Source organism: Neofelis nebulosa, chromosome 2, assembly GCF_028018385.1.
Source record: "Neofelis nebulosa isolate mNeoNeb1 chromosome 2, mNeoNeb1.pri, whole genome shotgun sequence".
Taxonomy (NCBI): Eukaryota; Metazoa; Chordata; class Mammalia; order Carnivora; family Felidae; genus Neofelis; species Neofelis nebulosa.
In genome coordinates, this window is record NC_080783.1 from 97,639,400 (window position 1) to 97,660,542 (window position 21,143).

At 37.8% G+C, this 21,143-nt stretch overlaps 2 protein-coding genes across 8 annotated transcripts in view; both read left to right on the forward strand.

The window, feature by feature from the left end:
* Nucleotides 1-21,143, forward strand: part of NCKAP5 (NCK associated protein 5) — a 980,982-nt gene that overhangs the window by 602,151 nt on the left and 357,688 nt on the right. The gene's annotated exons all lie outside the window — the stretch shown is intronic.
* On the forward strand, nucleotides 19,290-19,810 carry LOC131503782 (large ribosomal subunit protein uL15-like). The gene has a single exon (XM_058715472.1). The coding sequence runs from the start codon at nucleotides 19,320-19,322 to the stop codon at nucleotides 19,764-19,766; it is 447 nt and encodes a 148-aa protein (XP_058571455.1). The 5' UTR covers nucleotides 19,290-19,319; the 3' UTR covers nucleotides 19,767-19,810.

The window sequence follows — 21,143 nt, forward strand, 5'->3', positions numbered from 1 at the left end:
GTAGAGGTGAGATCAGAAACCATCAGTCTGGCTCTGAGCCTCTGCTTTTATCCATGGTGCTAGTGTGTCTTTATATAGGAGGCTCTTAGGAAATGTTAATTATCTTCCTGTCTCTCCCTTTCAAAGCATATGATATCCTGGAATGTATTAATATTTTTTTGCTGAATTTCAGAACTCAACGAGTATAGCTTTAAGATCACTGGCAAGAGGGTTGGATTTTATTTGTGCCTAAGAATACTGAGGCTCAGAAGGAATAAGAGGCCTCCCATGGTTCTGTACTCAGAGCATCTTAGCAAATCAGAGGACTTCCCAGCCTCATGAATTTTCTCTGATTTCTGTTAAGTAGAATTTCACTGGTAAGGGTAATAGAGTGACATCTTCCTCTATAGGCATTCCACTATTCCTGGTACATGAGGCCACTGTAATCCAATTGTAGATCTTCCTTCTGTTTAAAAAAATATTCTAATAGGTTTTTTGAAAATTTAAGTGTAGTTGACATACAATATTATTAACTATATTTGGCATGCTGTACTTTTCTGTGAGGTACTTATTTTGTAACTGGAAGTTTCTACCTCTTCATCACTTTCACCTGTTTTTTTTTTCCATCTCCCACCCCTCTTCCCTCTGGAAACCGCCAGTTTGTTCTCTATGTTTATGAATCTGTTTTTCTTTTTTTTTTCTTTTTTTTTTTTGTTTGTTCATTTGCTTTGTTTTTGGATTCCACATATAAGTAAAATCACATGGTATTTTTCTTTATTGGCCAGACTTACTTCACTTAGCATGATACCTTCTAGGTCCATCCATGCTGTCACAAATGGCAAGATTTCATCCTTTTTTATGAATGAATAATATGCCAGTGCATGTGTGCATGTGTGTGCACACTGTGTACACTATATATTTTCTTATCCATTTATCTATCAATGGACACTGAGGTTGCCTTTATACCTTGGTTATTATAGATAATGCTGCAGTTAACATAACTCTGATAGTGCCTTCTTTTTCTGCAATTCACACCTTTTTAACTCTTCTGTTGCTCCCCATCAATATGATTAGTCTACAGTTAAAACTTTCTGGAAATGAATAGTTATGCTCCTTTTGCTTCTTTAGTGTCATTTTTTTGTCTTTCTTATGGCTAAAGTTTTATTCCATTAGTTTGTCCCTGAAGTAGTTAATGGATGTGAGAATTATAATTGCTGAGGTGACTTTTCATGTACATTTAAACCACTAAACTGTTAAGATTAGTAAGTAGTCTTGAGGTTGGATACTCACGTAATGTCTACAAAAGCAAGATTTTTGAAAACTATACATACATAGTTTTGAAAACTGTATATATTATGGGTACATATTCTAGAAAATAAGCTGCCTTATACAAGTGGATGTGCATGCACATGCACACACACACGTCTCCAGTAAAACTGTATGGTATATGAATTTGGCAGTTATTGCATGAATTTTTCTTTGGTTTATTATGCTGAGGCCTCAAGTAGCAGTGACTTGAGAAAGAGCCATTCATTCCTTAAGGTATCCAGGTTTCCTGTGGAGTCTAGAATGGCAGCAAGGTGGTGAGCATTTCTAACTCCATGAATTTGTGAAAGAGACTCTTTAGGAAATGGGAACCGAGAAGTTAGTCCTCAGGTACACTGGAGAGAAGATGTAGGTAAAATTTCCTTGCCCTCTTCTCTTGGGTATAGGTAGATTGATGTGAAATTCTCTCTTCTGGGGAGTGGGTACTAAGACTCCCTTCCTATAACCAGCCCTACCTAAAAATTGATCCAGAGTTTGGATGAGAAGGATCTGTTGGCCTAGTGGGCAAGGCGTATTTCATTAGCTATATCATCCTGTTTTAATTTAGTCTTTCTTTAGTTTCCATTCATTATCCTTACATGGTAATTCTCCTTAACAGCCTTGAGTGTGCTAATTGTATTTTTCATTAAGTAAGGAGACAGTGTTCTCATATCACCTTTTACAAAAGGAAATGATAAACGCACACTGAAATGTCCTTTTTTTTCTTCCTCATTGACAAACTCAATATGTAAATATCAGTGTCCGAATTTGCCAGGTTGGTTCATCTCTAGTTCTAATAGCCATATATGCAAGGTGATATTAATTACATTGCAAAGGTTTCTCTGTACAAATATGCTTTCTTACATACCTGTCATACTGTTGAAATTTCAGCCACAAATGATCACTTTGGAAATACATAATTAAAGGTACCTACTGAACAGCAAATACTAGATTCCAAATAGAGCATATATTTGTGGAATGAATCAATGAAATTTATAAATATTTACTGAGTAACTTCTCTAATTATAAGGTGCTAGACTTTTATTCCTACCATTACTCTAAATTGTTAATCTATTATTGTCTGTAAATCACATGTACCTTTTTTCTGCCTTCATTCACGCAGTCACTGTCAAGCAACTACCTTGTAAACTATTCCCATTTTACCCAGCCTCAGCAAACCCACCATCTTATGGGGCTGGAAGGAAACTGCAGGCCTTACTGTAATATTATCATTTTTTTCATACTTTGCTGTGCAATAATAGCGCTTAAAAAGCTGATGAATAAAACTTCAGTATCTGTCTATATCTGGGGTGGATACCCCATTAGGTAACAATGGCTATCATTACCTAGTTTTTATTATTTCATCAATTGCCTAATAGGGAGAAGGTCCTTGGTGGAATGAAATAAAAGATTTTGATTGGAAATGAGAAGAAAAAGTGTGCAGCATGGGAAGGTGACCACATCAGAACGTTATCTCCTTTAGTGGTCATCTCTGGGCAGGTGGGGAACAGAAAGAGTAGATTTGGGATCTGAAAGGGGTCCAAGATATCCCCAAAGAAGGAAATGATTTAGCAAGTGGGCTTAGAAAGGAACTAAAATAAGATATATAGAATAACAGAATTTTGGGGCGCCTGGGTGGCGCAGTCGGTTAAGCGTCCAACTTCAGCCAGGTCACGATCTCGCGGTCCGTGAGTTCGAGCCCCGCATCAGGCTCTGGGCTGACGGCTCAGAGCCTGGAGCCTGTTTCCGATTCTGTGTCTCCCTCTCTCTCTGCCCCTTCCCCCGTTCATGCTCTGTCTCTCTCTGTCCCAAAAATAAATAAACGTTGAAAAAAAAAATTAAAAAAAAAAATGGAAGAAAAAAGAATAACAGAATTTTATGTCTCAGTGCTTTACATTTGTAAGTTATTTTCTACTTGGACTGGAAGGGATCTATATAGAAAGATCTCAAGGCATTGAATTTTCAACTTCTCTGTGAATCATGAATACCTCACCATGTAATGTTGGTCCCCGAAATCTGTATTGCTTAGTCCTTGAGGCACAGTTTTGTAACACAGTGTCATAGTTTATGTGTATTATCCGACTGAGTAAGCAGCAGAAAACTATAATCTACAACTGTAGAATTCCTGATTTCAAACTTTGAATTTAATTCATATTTGCATTCATCCCTAACTGGCTTTTAAGGTTCACTCATGTTGTATCTTTGGCTTAGTTACAAATGTGTCAGCTGAACCTTTAGAAAAGAGTATTTCCTGTATATCTATATTCTGAAATCTTTGGCCATTTGTGAAGCCTGTTTCAGACACCTTGGGTGACAGGTAAGTCACTAATGAGCAAGCAGTGTCATGGTACAGACCCCTCTGTGTGGCCCACTATTTCAGTCCTCACCCAGACACCAGTGACTTGCATGAAGTCAGATAATTCCTCACACAGTGGTTTTAACTTTTCTTCATTTTGTTGTTGGGGGAAGAGTTGGAGTTACTGTTCTAACAGTCCCAACATTGATCAGGGAACCAATCTATGAACCGACGTCCAGAAGGGGGCCCTTGTTACATTTGCCTGGGGTACTGGATTTAAGCAGGATGGCATTGCCCATTGCCATTCACTTCCTTTTCTTCAAACCCCCAACAGTATATTCAGGCGATGGCCATCTTAATACTATTACTGTGACTAGAGCAATGCAGATGACATAAAACAATTGATCATCCAAAGACCAGGAGGATTTATATTTTAAGAAGACAATTTCTCAGTGGCTCTGAAGGGAAGCAGGAAGGACCTGTGTAGCTCTGTCTTGCTGGTCCCAAAGTATAGGCTTTGTATATCTGAGTGGCTCTCAGCACTGGTATGCCTACAAAGATTCAGGTAACCTTAAACCCCACCTTTCCCAGTAGATTTCTACCTCAGCTGCCAGCTGAATACCTGTAGTGACTGCTGAGATGCACTCTCCAGACCCTTCCCCATCAGGACTTCCTAGTCCTTCCTGCAACTACTGGGAGTATGGATGGATCCCTCTCTGGGAATCTCCATCATGTGAAGAAAGACATCCTACCCAAGTTCATGATTCTTCTCAGGGTCGGCCCACATGCAATGACTACTTCATGAGGAACATAAAGGCCTGGTCACATCACTCTAATTGGTGGCAATTCTGTGGGATTAGTCTGGCTTTAGAGTTACTTTTACTAAATCCTACTGTTAAGCACTCCCCTCCAATAAGTTTCCTGCATATTAATCTTTGTCTCAAAGTCTGTTTCCTAGGGAAATAATCTTTTAAACTCTTCAGTGAACAGAGCCCAAAATGCTGCCCTATAAAGCAGCCTGGCCTGCTAAGGCCCTTGCAACCTAACTGATCCTACACAGCCTCTACTCAGGTTGAAACTCGCTTTTATACTTCCAGCTGCTGGGAGGCATTCTTCTTTGAATGAGTATGTCACCTCCCATTTGACTTTGAGTATCTCCTGGTGCTTAGACCTCCCATCCACTCTACTGGGTGGAACCAGGTGAAGGGGTGACAACCCCTTCGAGTACCTGCACACTTGACTCTTGGCTCCTCCTGCTAAGGTTAGCTCTAAAACCTAATCAGCTGTGTCTACTCCCATTTTTACATGATTCTGGATTCCTTTTGTTCATTTTTTAGAGGCTAGACTCCAGCAAACTTCATGCCTAAGTAATTGTGATTTTGGTTGCCTATTTTCTTGATGGCAGACTGAGAAATACTGTCTCCTGTTTTGAATATACTAAATTTAAGTGGCATTAGCTTGTGTTAGAATGTCTTATAAGCTATTGAACATATAGAACTGGAGTTTACATGAAGGATAATAAAATCCCAGAATATGGATGGGAAGCTTCTAACTTATAATAAAATGATGTCACACCTTAAAAATCATATTGAATATTAGCTGCACAAAATGGCATTTGATTCCCTTAATTTTCCCAAATTTGGGTGTTCTTTTCCCCCAGGGACTCAGAAAAATACTTGAATGGAGTAATTCCTAAGTCAGAACTTGTTTAAAATTAAAACTTGCCACTGTTCCACTTAAATTGAGGTAAACACTCTAGAAAAAATAGATTCCACTACAGTGTCCCATACCAGTGAGGGTTCTTATAGAGGCTATCTCTGATATTAATATTTCCCTTTTCTTCCCTATCCTCCCCGCTCCTACCCCAACCATTTCAACAATTATTGCAGAATGTTTAGTCTGATGTTTCTGAGACCAGAATAAATACACAACAGGATTTTACATGTGAAGGGATGTATGGCATTTCCTTTTAATTGCATGGAAAATGAATTTGTTCTTATTCAGAATAATGAAACGTATAGCATGTGACATTCCAGGTCTGCATTGTTTTCCATCTATGAGCGTATGTGTGTATAAGGGAATGTGTGAGTGGAGGGCAGAAAGAGAGCGGGGAGACAGAGAATGTGCGTAGGATGACTTGGAAACAAATGTACTTTCTCTGCTTTGGTGGATTCTCTTAAGTGAGTTCCTTTGGCAGTATCTATTTATGTATCTCATCCAGAGAACTTAGTTTATACTTTCTGTGATGGATTTGAATTTAATTGTGGCACTGGAAGAGGCATTTAAAGGATAAAAAAGAAGACAGTTTTCTGTATGATAAGAAATGGGGACACTTATTGAAAACAAAAGGAAATATGATGACAAGGCTGTTTCAATTGTGAGTTCTTTTAACATGAATCATAATTTTTAAATAACTTCTACAGTTTGGTAATTAAGACTTTAATTTGTCTTTCACTGTATTGATGCACTGAAGCTCCAGATTTCTCTTGCTTTATTTGTACTAAATTTTCTAGTTCATCAGTTATGCTTCCTTCAGTTCTAATTATCTAACTGAAGCATATGAGAAAAATACATGTATACACAAGCATGTGTACATATACCTTCAAACATTTCTTTTATTCAACTACTTGACATTAAGGGTGAATGGAGCTAGCAGTTCATATTAAGATGAAGGGACAATGAATCAATGATATCTACATGAACTGTAGCAGTATAAACAATTTTCTACCAAACATTCATATTATCTCGTAATGTCACCTGAGTACACATGAGCCACCAAACAAGATTCTCCTACAACTTTCAGGAACGTGACCTCTCAGTGGCTTGGCCAAGGTCATGAGGCCACCTAGTGTACCTAGACAGGTGTCCTGATGCCCAGTCAGTAACCTTTCAACTGTACCATTTTCCCCCAAAGTACGTTTTTGTATCCCTCCGTATAGTGAACTAACTTATAAGAGAGAACAAATTGTTTCCTTTTTTTTTTTTTACAAAGAGAGCCTAAATTTATTTTCTTTATTTTTAAGTTTGTTTGTTTGTTTATTTATGTGGGGGGGAGGGGGGCGGGGGGAGAGGGAGGGAGAAAGAGAGAACGCATTAGTCGGGAAGGATAGAGAGAATCTCAAGCACGGGATCTCACGAACTGTGAGATCGTAACCTGAGCTGAAGCCAAGAGTTGGACACTTAACCAACTGAACCCCCTGGGCGCCCCAAGAGGGAACAATTTCAGTTGAAGGAGAAAAAGACACAAAAAGGTTTTTCACAGCTGTTTTTACCATCTGAGCTTTTTAAAAATTACAAGTATGGCTGTTAGAATGTAGATTTATGAGATGTTTCCTTTTTGCTTACTCTGGTGGCTGGAGATGAGAGAACACTCTTCTAATAATTTGGTGGCAATCAACACATTCAGCATAAGGGTGAGGCTACAGTACTGTTCATTGTCCTCCTCATTTTAATCTAGTTTGGCTGTTGCTGCTCAGTAAAAACATTGGTTGCAAAGCCCCTCGAAGCACCCTGATTTTAGTCACATGCTAAGGAGGTTGATAGTAACACCATGTCTTCAGATGGACCAGTCCATTTACTTCAGTGAACTTTTAAGTTCTGGCAGAATTTGAAATAAAAGAAAATGTCATGGGTGTGGTTACTAAATGGTTCTGTTCAGAGAGATTAGAAGGCGAAGAAACTCATAAACAATGCGGAGTTTGCATTACAATCTTCTCGGTGTTCTTCCTTCTAGCATCTAAGTATCCCTTATGCAAAGCGTATCCTACCCAGAGCAGTGATGGACAGTAACATTTATTTTTATGTGAGTAGTAATTTAAAACTTCCTTATTTACCAAGCCTTCTTCGGCTTTTTACAACATTTGTAATCGTTCCCTGAGTTTATCTTTTCTTTGAAATGGTTTTGCTGCAGTAAAAGAAAAACTCTGTAACAGTTTTTCTTAATCTGTTCTTTCAGTTGTATAATCATGGAAAAGTGGCATTATCTACTTAGAAGCAAATTTGGTTTTCAGTTCAGCATTCTTTCTGGCACATATGTGATTTTTATATTGTTAGAAGCCCCCTTTTAGAGAGATTTCTTCTCATAGGCAAAGCTGTAATAAAACAAAAAACGGCACTTAAAATATCAGTGTACTTAAAGCTTTATCTCCCAGTTGTAATCACTATTGTTTGGGGTAGGGGCGTGGGGCAGGGTGGGGGGTAGCTCTGAAGGCAACTTGGTAAAGCATTGCAAATTTGTTTATATCCAGTTCAGTTCCCTGATGGTGTCTCATTTATAGTTTTATAGCTAGCAATGAAAATCCAGGCAAAGACGCAGACTGCATAAGGTAGGGCAGCATAAGTTGATGTCAGCATCTTCCACGTTTCCTCAGCATCTCTGCTAGGAGGGAAATGAAATAGGAATCTTAATTCATGAGTCACTGAGGCTGAGTTTGATTTGGTGGTGCCTGGCACCTAGAAAGTTCTCATTGTTGGCAATGACCATGGACAGTTCTAAAGGAGCAACAGGTTGGTTAGGTATTCCTTATACTTACTGTCATTTGCCCTGTAGCAGATCTTAAAGGCTTTTTCCTCGTTCTCAAATGTCAGCAGTTTCCCCTCACAAGATATACAAATTAGGTAGTGTGAGTTTTCTTGCAAATTGAAAACATATCTTGGGCAGGAGTCAGAAGTTGGTAGTAGCTCACTCCGCTCAGCTTATATTGGATGTGAGGAGAGCAGTGAGCAGAAAGAAAGTTAAGCGGCGGAGGCCTTCCTGACTCTAAGGGCATATGTGCTTCACAGTGCTGAAAAGAGCCTTCCGATTATGGTTGTGCTTTCTAGAACAAAGAGGCCAGCAATTGATGGGGGTGGGGGGTTGTGATGGGTTTTCTTTTGTGCTAGTCACAGAGCTCCTCAGACTTTCGTCACATAAAAGCTTTAGAGGAAACTCATATTCAGTTATCAGAAATTGCTTCCCCTTGATTTATGATCTGGTCAGGCTCTTTGGTAAGCTATATGAACTCTTCCTAGCAGAAAAAGAGAAACTGCAGATAGATTCGGCACTTATAAATGCATGTTGGCAGCGTATATATATAACTTCAAATAGCTCAGAGATAAGAAATTGAGTTTCCTGTCAATGCCAGCTAAATAAACACATTTGTTGTAAATGATCTGACAATAGAATTATTGATTATAAATCCAAAACGTGACATTCGGAATCACATCTCCATTTCATTCCTAAGGAAGCCAGCGCCTCTTGGTCCATTCTATAGGGGCAACTTAGCAACATCTCTGGCCACTCAGCTTCTTCCTGCTGTGATTAATTAATCTAGAGTCACTCTGATGTCTCTCTTGGGGGAAATGCATTAACCTTGCTTTGCTTGTCTGGAATAATATGTATACTGCTGCCTTTTATAGGAGCTGGGTTTTGCCTGACTGTTCTAGTGCCCCCACTTTGAAGTAGGAAGAGAACACCCAGGGAAAGATTGGACCAATTACAGTGTTTCTAACATATTCAAATCCTTACTCTGTTATTTAGATATAAATATATTGGTAATATAGTCTTTTTTTTTTCTATGTGAGTCAATTTATGGGTGCTTTTTACTGACTCTTTGGTTTTATAAGGATTTCTTTGTAAGCCTTGTAAGCAGTTGAACTATAAAGATTGATTCACCAAGCAAATTATTTCACAGAGCATTTTAGTTAATCCAACGTTGTAGAACATTAATCTCACCAGAAATAAAATTAAATGTGAACTATCTTTTAAATATATTTTTAAACCTGTAGCCCTTCTCTTAAAAACGTATCTCAAGCCATCCACCGGATCCCATACCTCAGTACTTCTGCAAGAAGAAGCAGAATGATTGATGAATTTCTACCTGAAAGGATTGCTTTGTTTTTCACAACTATTGAGTAGCTCATTTGAAGGACACAGAAATGTTTATTTCCTCAAGATGATGCTGAGTCTTCATATCTCAGGTTGTGCATTTGGCATTGTAGTAATAGTCATTGCCCTATTCTTCTGAAAATTCTGCTTAATATCTCTACTGCAAATCTGCAGATACACTTACCTGACCCAGGTGATGTTGCCAGAGAGCATTGCCTCATCCCTCATTTAACAGAAGTTATAGATACCAACCTTGTAAAGTGATACATTAACTTTTTCCTTGGTCTCTATTTCCTCTTTAACCAGAGCTCAAAATAACACCAAATATATGTAATTGGTCCTTTTGTCTTCACTGTGGAGATGGAATTTGAATGTTAAATTTATTTTTAATGGTTTCTCCCTAGCCATTATAATTCCTTACAAAAGCATCGCACCTAGGGTTTGTTTCTAACACTTGGCTTGTTCCATCTCTATAACTTTTTACATTTCATGTTTAATGCTCATCAGAAGGATTTTAGAGAACAGAAGAACAGCAAGATTTGAATGATATTTTGCATGATAGGCAAGATGTATGTTTTTCTGTGAACTTCCCAAGGAATCAATGTGCATGACACCTAATGGTTGGAGGACAGAGAAAGGTGTTTAGGTGGTGTTTGCTTAAAATGGAACAGATCTAGTGGCCCAGAAGCCACCAGGTACTAATAGTAAAGCTTCAGTCCTACAGGAAGAGAAGGACTTTGATCAATTACAAGCCTGATTTCTTTCTTCCTCTGAAAACTCCTCTCTCTTTTTCTACTCCTTAATTTTCATTTTCCCCAACAAATTCAAAGATGAGATTTGGAAGTTCCAGCAGACAATGTGTTTCTCTAATTCTGTCCTCTCTGAGTACTTAAAACCTGAGTTCATGTCTTAGCTCTGCTCTTCATCTGGTTCTGTGACTTGAGCAGGCTGGCTCACTTCTCTGAGTGTCAGTTTCTTAACTATGAATGCAGATTAAATCTCTCTTAAGAAGGTTTTGAGGATCATATGAGCTAATTTATATACAAGTACCTCAATGACAGTGCCTGGAACAGCACTCAGATACAGTGGTTGAATTTGAATCTACTCCAGTGTAAAATCCAATTTCTTGACAGTCTTAATAATGCAAAAATTTTTTTCAAACTACTTTTCTCGAATATTTTGGCATTCAAGGACTTGGAAGCTAGTTTTGCTTTTTTCCATCTCCATGGTTGTTACAGATGCAGTGCCTTTATTTAATTGCAGGTTCACAGGTACAGGCAATCCCCATGGTTTTCCGTGGATGGTGGATGGGTTAGTTATCATGATTATAAGCTGCCTCTGAATCTAGCAAGGAGAGGGAAAAGAAGCCTGGATGATGAAGCCCCTGAAAGAAAGAATGTCACAAACGAAATTATAAGATATTTGAAAGACTGCCCGACCTGCTGTCTTCTAATAAATCTTCAGTTCTCTCCAGAAAGAAGAATGATGTCTCTTTATTCTAGTGTATATCTTGGGCAAAGCTTGTATTCCTTACAACTGTGTGTGCATTTATCTTCATAGGTCATAAGAAAGGAAAATTGGTCCATGTTTGAAATCTCCATTCAATTTTACTACTGTAGACTCTTGATGGCTTTTACATAAAAACGGGGAAGGATTGTAGCTGGCAGCAAAGTAGATTTCAGGGACAGCTAGGAAACGGGAAAGAAGATAGTCTCTTATATTTAGATCAGTCTAGTCCATGAAAATGTATACAGGAACATGCAACTATAAAATCTAGTGGCACTGGAAACCTTTCCTTCCGTGGTGTTTATATTTGGTGATACCTGGAATTTTGAATAAACTGGGTTTTTGCTCTACAACAACCTGTCATGATAGATATATTCTGTAGGACTTTTTCAGAAAAGCACTTTTCCTTTTGAAATCAACTCTTCCCGGGGTGCCTGGGTGGCTCAGTTGGTCAAGTGTCCAACTTTGGCTCAGGTCATGATCTCGCGGTTTGTGAGTTCAAGCCCCACGTTGGGCTCTGTGCTGACAGCTCAGAGCCAGGAGCCTGCTTCAGATTCTGTATCTCCCTCTCTCTCTGTCCCTCCCCTGCTCACACTCTGTCCCTCTTTGTCTCTGAAAAAATGAATAAATGTTTAAAAAAATTGAAATCAACCTTCCCAAAAAAGGCCTTCCATGAAAGTTTGATCTTTTCCTTTCCCAGAAGATACCCACCACCTGCTACTGGTTTTTGTATTTGTAGTTACAAAAGAAAAGAACTTGTCATTACATATGTAAGATATTACAATCATATCATAATTTTGATTTTTGAAATTTATGCTGTTAAATGTAATTCTTTATCTTAAGTAGTTTGAAGTTTAGCTCCTGGGATGATTTTCTTAGTCCCACTGAAGAATGAATGTACTTTTTTAGGCATTTCTTTGGAGTTAACAATTTTGGTATCTCACCATGTCCTGGGAGGGTAGGGTCCTCTGGCTGCAATATATGTCATTTTTCATGGTGATCACTGGATTATCTCAGCTGATTTGGCTGGTGAGGGGACTTTCCCTGTCCTCCTCATCGTTTTATACTCAAGAAGCTGCCAGTTTGAGCAACGTAAAACAACCACCCTTATACTCTTCAGCTTTGTAGCCACAGATTCCTAAGCACAATTTGCAAAAAAGTAAAAAATTAAAAAAAAATTAAACAAAATCGCCTGAAAGTAAGTCTTTCTTCAAAAAAGTTTTGCTGTGGGGGTACCTGGATGGCTCAGTCGCTTAAGCATCCAACTTCAGCTTCATGATGTCACGGTTTGTGAGTTCAAGCCCCGCGTTGGGGTCTGATCTGCTTTGGATTCTGTGTCTCCCTCTCTCTCTGCCCCTCCTCCACTTATGGTCTGCCTCTCTCTGTCTCTCAAAAATAAATAAATGTAAAAAAAAAAGAGTTTTGCTTTTGTCAAATGTGCACATTCATTTTTTGTAAAAAAATCCAAGGGAAAGTTTTTCTGCTTGTCATCAATAGTATGCACTTAAGAAGTGCTTATTGACTTAAAGGATAAAAGATATGCATATAGTCTTTACCCTGGTCATATTTAGTTAGGCACAATTCTCACACCTACTGTTATTTAGCATTTGATATGTAATTATAAGAAATCTTCATTGAAAATGAAACAGAAAGATACTTGAAGGCTTAATATTTAAGAGAAGCAAATCAGGTTATTTACTTAGCCCTTAACTTTTTTAAAAAATGAAATTTTAGGATTTATCTATTAATAAGTACTTTTGAAAGACTGTCAGATACCATTCTGGATGCAATGGAGAGTTATAGAAGAGCATGGAATCACATAGTAGAATAATTTGAAACTAATATATGATAGAGTATAATTGTTACAGTGGGGATAATGAGTGTAGGAAATCAGGGAAGAGACACTGCCTTTCAGGAAGTTTTCATGAAGAGGCCAGAAGTAAGCTGGCCACTGAGGGATAGAGAGATTATGGATAGTCCTAGAAAGGCAAAAAATAAAAATAAAAAATGAAATATTCCAGATGGTAAGATCATAGAGAAAAATGGTGCAGATAAGAGAATCCACATCAGATAGAAGATTCAGTCATGAAATTCTCCTGCCTAGAATATAGTTTAATATTAGGGATTCAAGAATGATCTGATTAACTGGGGAAAATAGGAAAGTAGGTAGAGGGACAGATTGAAGGATGGGTAGCAAGAATAGAATTTATTTACCTATCTGCCTACCTACCTGTCTGTCTCTCTATCTGTCCATCTATCTACATATTGGTTAATAGCATCTTAATAACTTAAGGTGTTGCAAATGATCTTAAGAAGAAAATACTTACTGTTCCTATTATTAAAGCTCACGGAGAAATGAACCACCCCCACCCCCCACCCCATAAGGAAGGCAGGTGAACCTCAAAACCAGACTGGCCAGATGGAAAATTCCATTTGACTCCCTCACTGGAAAAAAAAAAAAAAAAAAAGAAAGTACCATTGCTGGAAGTCATATTTTCCTGCAGCTCTGCATCTGGCTATTGTGAGACTTGGAGAGAGAGAATAACTGTTGGGTAGATTAAATAATGCAATAAATGCCACACAACATTGTCATTTTATCTTCACTCTGTGTATTTGAGAGCTTAAATCGACTATAACCATGATGTCTTTTATTTTGATATTATTTTTTGTTTGAATTTGTATAAAATGGCATCTTAATTCTTTAATGTTTAAATAAACTGGTATCTGTTAGCATATCCTCCTCTGGCCTTTTCAATATGGCTGACCTACTACATTCCATACCTTAAGATAAAAATGAAGTGCTTCAAGCTGTTTGCTGTTATTTAAAACCTTCTGTTCTTCACTCTTTATATCACCTTTGATATTGTTTTGTACTCTTTTGGTTGGGTGACTCATTCACATTTCCCTTTTGGTTGATTGCGTTATAATTCCCTAGTGACCCTTGGATCTGTATACTCCCTGATTCTTAAATGAGAACTGCCTTCCCCTACCTTGGCCCTTTTTTGATAACCCCACTCCTCACTCCTGAGTCCCTACTTCATTCTCTGAATTATAATGCATTATTTTTAAAATCGACTTTTGGTAGGTAGATCATTAGAAATGATTCAGAGTCATCAAACAAAAAAAGTGTGTCAATTTAAGATATTAGTGGGGATGTTTTATAGGTGTTTTCATCAAGTTTTTATTTTTGTGTGATGAAATGAAAATGCTTACCTGGTGAAAGACCAAAGCTTTAATACATGTCAACACTTAACTCATTATTTTGCTGAATGATGACACACGGCGGTCTCCTGGAGGTATAATAGATGAGGAAACCCCAAGTTAGATCTGATAAAAGTGGGAATGTGTCATTCTACCTTGTAAAGAATACTTTCTAGTTTTACTATTTTATATTTCCAGCCTTACTAAAAACACCTGAAATTGTACCCATCGCCATTGTATTGAAGTTCAATACTCTAATTCCTTGGCCTGGTTGTGGCTTCAATCTATCCACCTCTTCTAGGACAGTGGGCCAACTTGCCATTACGTCAACACTCGCAAACATACCCAGTGTTGGCGCTCTTGCTTGGAATACGTCTTCTCACAGCCACCATCTTGGCATGGTCCACTGGTAACAGGGCCCAGCACGAATGTCTCTCTTTACATTAGAGCTTATCCCAACACCTCAACCAGCATTAAATTCTCCTCTTATCCATCTGTCATAGCATATTGTGTCTTTCTTTAGCCCTTAACATATTTTTCTTTGTTCTGTGGTTATTTCTGTATAGGTTCTCTTCCTTCTTGGGCAGGGGATGTAACATATCATTTTATTCCTAGTACTTTATTGGACAAGGTATGATCTCAGTCACTGTTTGAGAAAGGAATAATTGAGTTTGTTAGTAAACATTTTGGAACAAAGCATTTTAGATTTAGTATATAACTAAATGCCGCCTGTGTTTTCTTACAAGCTCGGATAGTTTTAGCCTTAAATTTTATGCCAGCCTCTGACTTGATTTTGCCATCCTCCTTGATTCTGATAAACAATGCAGGATTATGTTGCATGTACTAACTTTATCTATCATACACTGCCTCTATTCATCTAGTTACCCTGCATGGACTACTTGAATTTGAATTTCTAATGGAAATTAATATGAAATTTTGAAGTTTTATATATATATTATTTTTAAAATTTATTATATTTAAATTATTTTAAATTGTATAGTTTTAAATATATTTCAATTAAAATTATTTATATTTATATATTTATATAGAGAGATTTAAATATATTTAAATTAAAATTATTTATACACACACACACACACACACACACGCATATATATATAGCCGGTTGCAAGCTCTGTGTTCTATGGAATGCTTTCATAGTATTTGCTTTTGCAGTTTGAATGGATTACTTAAGAATTAGGAGAAGGAGGAATTAAAGGATTTATAGTGTAGCTGCTGCAAAGAAGTATTTCCTTAGTAACTAAAACCAAAGTTACATGAAGACACCAGGAACTGGAGCTTCCTTTGAAATCTTACCCCCCCCCCCCCCCGTAAGCAACTTAGACTTGAAAAAACAAAATGAAAATCTGCCAAAGAGAGTAGAAATCATAAGGGAAACAGATTAGACTGGTGCTGATTTGCATGGCTGTGTGTGGCACAGTAGGATTTAGACAGTAAAGAAAGTTAACCTTTGAGTTTTTTAAAGGTCACCTTACAAATTTATATAATTAAAATTTATTTCCATAGCCAAGCTATATTTCAGAAAGGAAAATTTTATTGTAAAATCAAGAGGCTGAAAGGAGAGCTATGAGTGGAATTGTTGGCAAGTGGGTGTCAAGCACCTTCTTAGAATGTGAGTTTGTATTTGCCACTCATGTGGAACATTTGATTTTCCTGAGGATTCTGGGTCACTAGACTACAGATGGCAACCTTCTAGCCATAAGTTATATTACTCAAGTAGACACCATCTTGCTTTCTGGACAGTATCGTTTTGTCCTGAAAATTACAGCTTGGGGAGGAATACATTGTTAGATCTAGCCACTCTAGAATAAAAGCTCTCCTAGGACTGGAGCAGAGACAGAGCCATGAAGAATACTTTGCCAGCTGACCACATGAAGGTGGGACAACAGGGGATTGGCTTATCACTGAAAATTATAGCTCAGGTGAATAGGAACTAAAAATTATCTCAAGACTGTGCTTCCCCCCCTTCCCTTTCTCTTCTACATTTTTGTTCTTTCCTGTTTCTCATTCCTCAACACAGAAAGAATACAGTAGTATTCTTGGGGCACCTGAGTAACTCAGTTGGTTAAGTTTCAGACTCTTGATTTTTGGCTCAGGTCATGATCTCATGGTCTTAGAGTTCAGTTTTTGAGATCAAGCCTGGGCTCTGTGCTGACAGTGTGGAACCTGTTTGGGATTCTCTGTCTCTCTTTGCCCCTCCCCAGCGCTCGCTCTCTCTCTCTCTCTCTCTCTCTCTATCTCAATTAAAAAAAAAAAAAACTTAAAAAAAGTAGTACTCTTACGATTTTGATTCTGTTTCTCTCTGACATTCTGTTTAATTATTGCCTTCTTGCAACTTTTCTCTTTTTTTCACTCGTTCAAAGAGGCTTATCTTAACATAATGGTATTGAATGTTTTACATTAAATTGTTCACAAGTTTAAGGAAGAAAACAGATTTTTTTTCTTCAGGTAAAATGTAAATGCTTTTTAACAGCAAAACCTCCATTTTTCATTCCTCTTGCCCACCCAGGCCTCCACCTTCATATCCCTTTCTAGAAAGGTGGAAAACCAACATTTTGTCCTCATAATCATTGCCCACCATTAGCTTTATAGTAAGAATGCTCTAGTAACTGTGGCCTGGCTCCAGATGGAGGGAGGTCCTGGTAAATGATTACTATGTGAAATCCTAATTTGGGTACTGCACAGGATTCAGAGAAATAAGAAGCTGACTTGGTGTAATAATGTTTATTTTGTCATTGATGAAAAGTAAAAACAATGTTTTCAAGCCTCTGACTTGTGAACCTGAAAGTTACTTGCACAGCTGCTGGAAACCAATGATGAATGGGTTGTCTCAAACATTGTAAAGGGATATGCCCATCTGCACAGGAGAAAGGCAGCTTTGATCATCTTTATAGCCCCCAGTTTGCTTGGCATCTAGTAGGTCTTCAGTAAAGATTTATTGAAAAAACCTACCTGGGGGCGTGGGTATTTCATTTAAGCTTTCTAGACCTCACCTTTCTCATCTACAGAATGAGGATATGGAATCGGGTTCATAAATGATCTTTTGCTTTTTCATTTATTCATTTATATTCGTCCATGCAATATTCCACAAATACATACTGAAAGCCTACGTTTCTCTAGACCTCATTTTCAGAAAAAATTGATGGTAGCTTAGAGCAGGTACATTTGAATATTTTAAAACAATGAAATCACCTCAGGGGGAGTGGAGGACTTGATTTCTTTAGATATTCACTGTGCATTATAAAATAATGGATTGGCAGTTTCGTCATGGGCTTTAATCCATACATCTGGTCTCTTTTAATTCTTTGAGGTGCTCAGGGTACACGCTGCAGACGTGGTTTGACGTGCTGTGCATGCTGGCAGAACATCCCTCCCAGGTCCTCAGGCCTTGCCGAGCCTGCACCTGTTCGGTTGTGACCACTTCAGTCTTGGAATTGCTCCAGCCCACTTCCCTGACCCCTTCCCCACTATTGGTTGTATTTGGTAAAACTAAAAGCAGTTTCTTAAGACCCTTTTGGTCATCACTCACCTACCCCATGTTAAATATAAGAAACTTATTCTGATTATAGCGCAGCCAGCTGTCCATAAAGGAAGGTCGTTAGGGCTGCTTAATTAAAAACAAAAAAGGAGTTTAATTAGCTAAAGAGTAAGTTTAACCCCAGATCAGCTATAGTCTCAGAGGACCACACAGAGGGAATAATTAGGAAGCTGGCTTTTATTTCTTGACTCAAGGCGTCAAGTCAGTTTTTTTTTCAATAGAGAGGTGGAAAACATCTGATCTTGAACAACCTAGACTCTTGACAAGATTAACCAAGGAAAAAAAAATCCATTAATCTGATTACTTTACCTTTGGAGTATTAAAGGATTCAAATTCCCAAGGTTCACTAAATTTTAATGATTCCAATAGCATTTCCGTTGGAAAATCTCAGAGAATTTCACAAATGTGTGCAATCACACATACATTTCAAAGCAACCACTTTTATTCCTCTTTCTTTTTGGTGATAAAATTGAGGCAAAGAATGATTAACAAATATTTTCAACTATCAAAGCCTGGTTAGTGATAAATGAAGAGTATCAATGATCTTTGGTTCAGTTCTTCATTCAAATAGTTGGTCGACATTTTACAAAACTTACATAGACCAGTTCCCCTGAGAATAAATGCATGAATCTTACAGAACATATTTTAATATAAAAATGTAGAATAGTATTACAGGACTAATGTTTCAGAAAATAAATAGCAGCATAGATAATGTGCTCTGAATTACAATTTTATGTATTATATTCCAGGATGAATTGAGTGAATGCAGGAAAATGTTGTTGCTTCTCCAAGTAGATTTAGTGCAAAATGTGTTAGCATCTTTTCATGGTTTTCATTTTGGAAATAAGAGAGATTACATTCTATTATCCAGTAAAATGCTGATTTAATTTTTTAAAGTTTTATTTAAATTCTAGTTAGTTAACATATAGTGTGATACTGGTTTCAGGAGTAGAATTTAGTGATTTATCACTTACATACAACATCCTGTGCTCATCACAAGTGCCCTCCTTAATGTTCATCACCCATTTAGCCCATTCCCCCAGCCACCCCGCCTCCAACAACCCTCAGTTTGTTCTCTGTAGTTAAGGGTCTGTGTTACGGTTTGCCTTTCTTTTTTTTTTTTTGCCCCCATGTTCGTTCCTTTTGTTTCTTAAATTCCATATATGAGTGAAATCGTATGATATTTGTCTTTCTCTGATGGACTTAGCATAATATACTCCACCTCCATCCACACCATTGCAAATGGCAAGATATCATTCTTTTTGATGGCTGAATAATATCCCATTATATATATGTGTGTGTATATATATATACGTATATATATATACACACACATATATATATGTGTATATATATATACGTATATATATATACACACACATATATATATGTGTATATATATATACGTATATATATATATATATATATATATATATATATATATTTCACAATGCAGAGTTCAAATGGTGCAAAGGTTACACATTTATTTTTTTCCCACCTAAACTCCCCCATATAAAACCATCCCTCTTTTCCCCAAACTAGCTTACCATTACTATGTTTTTCTTTAAAAAAAAACCAAAAACAGCTCTTTCTTCTGGGCCGCCGACATGCCATCCAGACTGAGAAAGACCCGGAAACTTCGGGGCCACGTGAGCCATGGCCACGGCCGCATTGGCAAGCACCGGAAGCACCCAGGAGGCCGGGGTAATGCTGGTGGCATGCATCACCACAGGATCAACTTTGACAAATATCATCCAGGTTACTTTGGAAAAGTTGGTATGAGGCATTACCACTTAAAAAGGAACCAGAGCTTCTGCCCAACTGTTCGCCTTGATAAACTGTGGACCTTGGTCAGTGAGCAGACACGGGTAAATGCTGCCAAAAACAAGACTGGAGCTGCTCCTATCACTGATGCGGTGCGATCGGGCTACTACAAAGTATTGGGAAAGGGAAAGCTCCCCAAACAGCCTGTCATCGTGAAGGCCAAATTCTTCAGTAGAAGAGCTGAGGAGAAGATTAAGGGTGTGGGGGGAGCCTGTGTCCTGGTAGCCTGAAGCCACATGGAGAGAGGTTCATTAAATACTAACAACTGCTTTTCTCTTCTGGTCTGGGTGTAAGTTCTTTAGCACCCCTACCTCTCTTACCTGTACACTGGAAAGCCACGTAACAGATCCAGGAGTAAGGGTATGAGGGCCTGAGCTCCTTTGCCAACTCAGAAAATGTGCAAGAGATAGCACCAGTACTTAAAAGGACTTGGCCCATTACCTACTTTGAACATTTATAAAGTGAGAATATTTGTTGATAGCATATTTGTGTATCTTAGAGTTGAAAGGCCTGCTTTGCATTGTATACTCTGAAAATACAGTGAGTGGGAGAAAAAAAAAAAAAACCAAAAACAAACAAAAAAACCTTTCTCTTAAGTCTTCTTCCTTCTTGCCCACTGAATCTGCTACACACAATTAACTCATCTCTATTGAGCCCTAATTTTGTAACTATGGAAAGGGCTGAAATATTCACAAGAAAGATGATACCCAATCCCAAAGTGGCAATCTTTCTGCCACTTAACAGCCATGACCACTGATTGTTTGGTGCACTTGTGTAAAATCTGCTCATGCTCAAAATCTACAAATCGTTGTGGAGACAAGCTCAAACAGTGGATCTTAAAATCATTTCAGAAATTTAAAAGCCCTTTGTAAAAGTGAGCAATAAGAGTGATTATTGTTATTATTCTATTTCTAGCCAAGTCTCTGCAGGAAGTGCCAAAATTTTAATAATAGATGAGAATAGATCTGGTTAAATGTGACAATATGAGTGTTATATCACCAGGTGGGATTTTAATTTGCCTAATAAATATCTTTATTCAGGAATCCTCATATTGTCTAGAAAATGTGTGTTCTAGGACAACATTTTATTGTGCAAATTATCCATGTGTGCTTTGTATAACCCACATTCTTTATTCACTAATTATTATAATTCTCATAAGTAAGCTAACCAATGATGGCTTCTGAAAAGTTTAGTCCTTTTTAGTTAAAATATATTCACACACATCATTCACCAGAATGTTAGTAGCTGTTAACTAAGTAACAGAACGCTAACCCTTAGCTTTGCATTTTTAATGTTATAAACTATACATATTGCACATCTTCTATTTATTTGCCAGGCATCTTTAATCCTCCGCAAAACTCTGTGAAGTAGTTACTCGTATTTGGATTATTTTAAGGAGAGACTCAGAGAGGTTGAAAGATCTAGGCTTCCAACTGAGCTGGGTTTTCCTACACTTAGTACTCAAGCACTCTCTCCCCCTCCTACCCTCCTACAGCAGGGCACTTTAATTCTAAACACAGCTTATGCAAGGGCTTAGGCTCACTCCCCTGATTGACTGTGAGCCTCACATCACAGTGATGTGCTTTCTCTGAGGAAGGTGTGCAGAT